Source organism: Solanum stenotomum, unplaced genomic scaffold (genome assembly GCF_019186545.1).
Source record: "Solanum stenotomum isolate F172 unplaced genomic scaffold, ASM1918654v1 scaffold32793, whole genome shotgun sequence".
NCBI classification, from domain to species: domain Eukaryota; kingdom Viridiplantae; phylum Streptophyta; class Magnoliopsida; order Solanales; family Solanaceae; genus Solanum; species Solanum stenotomum.
The window spans coordinates 96,166-101,292 of record NW_026032129.1 but is presented as its reverse complement, the minus strand read 5'-3'; the positions used below and the strand labels follow the sequence as shown (position 1 = coordinate 101,292).

Genomic DNA, 5,127 nt, shown 5'->3' with positions numbered 1-5,127 from the left:
TAGCTACGAATCATAATTAGCAAACTATAGTTATGAAGCGTAATTAAGCTATTTTTGAGTGACTATATGTGAAAGTTGCCCTATTAGATGTTACTCTAAGNTCGCCTCTCTCCACTCTCTTCCCTCTCTCGCTCGCTTCTCTCCTCCCTCTCCCAATCTCGCTCTCCAGATATACAAATACAAATGTATACCAGTTACATATATACAATTATTTGACAGATATACATATACAATTCGACAGATATACATATACAATTTGCCTCTCTCCACTCTCTGCCCTCTCTCACTCACCGCTCTCCTCCCTCTCCCAATCTCGCTCGCCGCTCTCCTCCCTATAACATGTAGCTACGAATCGTAATTAGCAAACTATAGTTATGAAGCGTAATTAAGCTATTTTTGAGTGACTATATGTGAAAGTTGCCCTATTAGATGTTACTCTAAGATTTTTTGAAAAAACTTATTCAGGATTTTCAAAATAATATATAGCACGTTACCGTACAAGATTGTATAAAAAAGAAGAATGATTGATTAAGGTGGGTTCAGCCTCTAGCTATAAGGTTCTTTAATTTCTCCTACCTAACCAATTGAATTATTTGTTCGTACGATATAATTAATATACATTGATATTACAAAAAATATATTACCTTTCCATTATATAAAATGAAAAAAATATTGTTGAATTAAAATATAAAAGTTTATTTTCTCAATAGTGAGGATTGAAGGTGAGGCCTTTGCTGAGAGCCTGAAATGGTGAGACATGAGTGGTTGAGGAATCAACAAGGTGGGCTGAGTTGGAATGGACGGTAATGGTGTGTATTTTGTTTTTGATGTCTGATATATACATTGAAATCGATTAATATTCAATTTTATATTAAAAAGTTTCATATAAAAAAATAAATCACTTTCTAATAAAGATAAATCCTAAAGTGAATTCTTAGATTAGAGTTGATCTAATTTGTGTGTAATGTGTATGTCCAGTCCTTACTTACCTCTATTAGATTGAATTCAAAATTTTAAAGTTTAGTGAATTTAATTATAGTTTTTACACATTTGTGATCAAGTGATAAATACTTTTTTTATTTTTAATTAGATATCTCAAAATTTGATTTGAAATTTTTCGTGACAAATTCGAATTTAGTCTGACTTACCGAGCAAGCCTGTATTGAGTGCTTGACATGTTACGAACTACGGAGCCATATTTAGTGAAGGGTAGTCTAGTAGTGTACATCCTTTATGAAAAAATTATGTCTCGTATCGTAGTTAAATGTTACTCCTTCCGTCTCATTTTATGTGAGGTAGTTTGACTCGACACAGAGTTTAAGAAAGAAATGAAGACTTTTAAAACTTGTGGTCTAAAATGAATGATAGAAATTTGTTTGGCTATAAATCATTTGATCAAGGATAAAATAAACATTTTAAAGTTAAATTGTTACTTAATATAAAAATGTGTCATTTTTTTTTAACCGACTAAAAATGAAAGTAAATCATATAAATAGGAACATAGAGAGTAATTAATATAATTAAGCATATACTTAGTTTTGGACGCTCTTAACATAATTGAGAAAAAAATTTATCCATCATGCGCTAAATTTCTGATTCCGCCACTGATACTCGGTTCCAAGGAAATTTGCGGCTATGAGGTAGGGACATTAAACCATATGAAAAATGCAAGAAATTGAGAGTGATTATTATGGGGCGGCAAATGATATGTTTGATTAATTATTAATCCATTAAATTAGTGTTAATGTAACACCCTCGAATTAAATACCCAACTCCATAAATACCCCTATCAATCTTCAACCAAATATCAAACACTTTTCAACATCACTCTTACTTAGCCCAAAAACAGAGAGCCAAAAATGGGCAAAGACATTGAAGTTGGTACTGAATATGCACCAAAAGACTACCAAGATCCACCCCCAGCACCCTTAATTGATCCTGAAGAGTTAGGAAAATGGTCATTTTACAGAGCCATAATTGCTGAATTCATAGCTACTCTTTTGTTTCTTTACATAACTGTCCTCACTGTTATTGGCTACAAAAGCCAGAGTTCCACTGATCAATGTGGTGGTGTTGGTATTCTTGGAATTGCTTGGGCATTTGGGGGTATGATTTTTGTACTTGTTTATTGTACTGCTGGTATTTCTGGTGGACATATTAACCCTGCTGTTACATTCGGCCTTTTCTTGGCACGAAAAGTATCGTTGGTTCGGGCCATAATGTACATTGTAGCTCAGTGTTTAGGAGCCATTTGTGGTTGTGGATTGGTTAAATCTTTTCAAAAAGCTTATTATGTTCAGTATGGTGGTGGTGCTAATATGTTGAATGATGGATATAGTACTGGTACCGGTTTAGGTGCGGAGATTATTGGAACTTTCGTTCTTGTTTACACTGTTTTTGCTGCTACTGATCCTAAGAGGAATGCCAGAGACTCACACGTTCCTGTAAGTATAATTTTGTGATGTAAAGTTTAATGATGATCCGTTAAATTAAATCTTCAATTATGATAATTGAAGGTATTGGCGCCACTTCCAATTGGATTTGCGGTGTTTATGGTTCACTTGGCTACAATTCCTGTTACTGGAACTGGTATTAATCCTGCTAGGAGTTTTGGGGCTGCTGTTATTTATGGAGATAATAAAGCTTGGAATGACCAAGTAAGTAAATTTAATGAGTTTTTTTTGTTGATTTTTGAAATACTATATTTTGGTTGATTAATTGAATTTTTGGTTGTTAAATTGTAACAGTGGATATTTTGGGTTGGACCGTTTATTGGTGCTGCAATTGCTGCATTTTATCATCAGTTTATTTTGAGGGCTGGAGCTGTTAAAGCACTTGGTTCATTCAGGAGCAATGCCTAATAATTATCATGAAAAATTGTATATAAGTATTTGAGAAGAAAAGTCTCTTTGAATTATGCTTTTTATGTTATTAGAGTTGTTTTGGCTGTTTGGCATTTGTTTTTAGATTTGCTAAACAATGTCACTACTACTCTTTTTTATTTGTTTTCTTTTTTGTGTGAGTGATTCTGTAATTTTCACTATGCTTGTTTTAAGCATCCAAATAATGGAATTATGAACAAGGCTATTATCCTTATATCTTCTAGTCTCTTTGTTTTAATAACTTATGGTATGTTCAAACTAAAACAAAATTATATGGTAAATTATTGTCCTATGGCTAGGTGGTTATGAGTTTAAATCGTGAAAACAAGCTTTTGTGGAAATATAAGATATGACTATGTATGATAAATTATTGTGATTTGTTCCTTCTATGTACTTATGCTTAGCGGAAATTTTAATACACCAAGTTATTTATCTTTTTAAAATATGAAAAAAAATTATGAGTAACTCACTAATTACTTGGAATAGCATAATTCTGAATGTTGGTAATAATGTAGGAATCTTTCCAAATTAGGCGAAGTTGATTGAACATCTACACATTAAACAATAAATCAATATTCCATCTAGTGTCACAAACCAAATATGAGTCTGTTTGACTTTGCTGTTAAAAAATGTTTATTTCTAAAAAATTTCTTTTAAAAAAATAGCTTTTCAGAAAAGTGTTTTTAAAAAATAAAATAAATTGTGCTTGGTAAATTCATTCGAACAGTGCTTTTAATAAGCAATTTGTATTTGACTAATTTTTTTACAAAAAATACTTTTGAAAGTCAAATTACGAAAAAGGACAAGTATCAATATGATTTTAATATTAAGATTGTTTTATAGAGAGAAACTATTTTAAATATGTAACAAAATTTTTAATTAAAATTTTATTTTAAATAAATTAAAATGTAGAAGAATCTTTGTTATTTGTTACCTATTTTTTTAATTCAATCTTTAACTATTGTCTTTGTTTTTTGTTATAAACTTCTAAAGTAAAAATAATCAAATTAAAATAAGATAAAATAATACATAAATTAAGAATAGAAAAACTTGTTAGTTGTTACTTTTTTTTGGGAGGGCAGAAATCTTTAATGGTTACTATTTATCTTTTTTATAATCCATCAAAAATATTGTTCTTACCTTTATTTTTAATTTCGTAAAATAATACCTAAAATAATATATTTATATATAAAATATAATATATAAACATAAAATAAAATAAAAAATTTATAATATAAAAATAAAAAAATAAAATTATTGCACCAAACTTATGAGATTTGTTAATTACGTAATTAATAAGAGATATATTAGTCAATATGTAAGAGATATTTTAATCTTCAAATAAATAATTTTTTGATACTTTTTTAAGAAACAGAATTTTTAGCTTCTTCCCCAACCATAGAAAAGTTATTTTCACTTTCATTTAAAAGCAATTTTAAAAATTTGCTAAACCACTAAATTTTTCAAAAAATAATTTTTTTTCCTGAAAAGAAAAAATACTTTTAGACCTCCCAGAAGTCATGTCAAACAGGCTCTGTTAGTCTAGAAGAGAATTAAATAACTTATCAATTATTTAATCTGATTTTATAAATAGACTGATTTGTTTGATGATTGACACATGTCAAGACAGTAACCACATATTATTCATAAATGACTTTTTCTAAATAATTAGTGATGATAGAATGATGATATTTCTTTTCTTCTATTATTTTTAAATTGAAAATGAGAGAGAATAGCAAGTGATGAATCAAACTCTTACTAATAAAATAAAATATCAATAAATCAATTAACTAAAGTACTCATATCTCAATTAAGCAGCCATTTTTCAACAGTACTGAGGATTGAACCATGCTGAGATGGCAAGTTATGAGTGGTTGGAGGAATCAACAATGTGGGCTGAGTTGGAATGGTCGGTGGTAGGTGAGTGGGGTTGGGGTAGGGCTTGCTCCGTCGCATGTCATTTTCTTCGATCTGGTTCAAATACCTATTTAAGGTATTCTAAAAAGAAAGAATAATTATTAAAACATGAATTTGTTAATAAACTTTACGTAAACATATGAAAACGATTTGTTTCGATAGAACACCTAAAGACAATCGATTTAAATTTTTAAAAAGTTTTTACGTATGTTCTCGAACACCAACTATGGTTCATTATTTCTAAAGCATAATAATTATGGTCGGTTCATAGATACGTCACCCTTAGCTGTTTGATTTAATAACCTGCCTCACTAATCACTCACCTCCT

At 29.7% G+C, this 5,127-nt stretch overlaps 1 protein-coding gene across 1 annotated transcript; it reads left to right on the top strand.

The window, feature by feature from the left end:
- The first annotated feature begins 1,822 nt into the window (after positions 1 to 1,822).
- Positions 1,823 to 3,093, top strand: LOC125852201 (aquaporin PIP2-1-like). Its single transcript, XM_049531928.1, has 3 exons — positions 1,823 to 2,444; positions 2,517 to 2,657; positions 2,748 to 3,093. The coding sequence occupies exons 1-3, from the start codon at positions 1,860 to 1,862 to the stop codon at positions 2,859 to 2,861; spliced, it is 840 nt and encodes a 279-aa protein (XP_049387885.1). The 5' UTR covers positions 1,823 to 1,859; the 3' UTR covers positions 2,862 to 3,093.
- Positions 3,094 to 5,127: the final 2,034 nt, after the last annotated feature.

Coding starts and splice junctions, on each gene's coding strand:
- LOC125852201 (XM_049531928.1), top strand. CDS start 1,860: ATGGGCAAAGACATTGAAGTTGGTACTGAATATGCACCAAAAGACTAC. Junction 2,445..2,516: donor CCAGAGACTCACACGTTCCT/GTAAGTATAATT, acceptor TGATAATTGAAG/GTATTGGCGCCACTTCCAAT. Junction 2,658..2,747: donor ATAAAGCTTGGAATGACCAA/GTAAGTAAATTT, acceptor AAATTGTAACAG/TGGATATTTTGGGTTGGACC.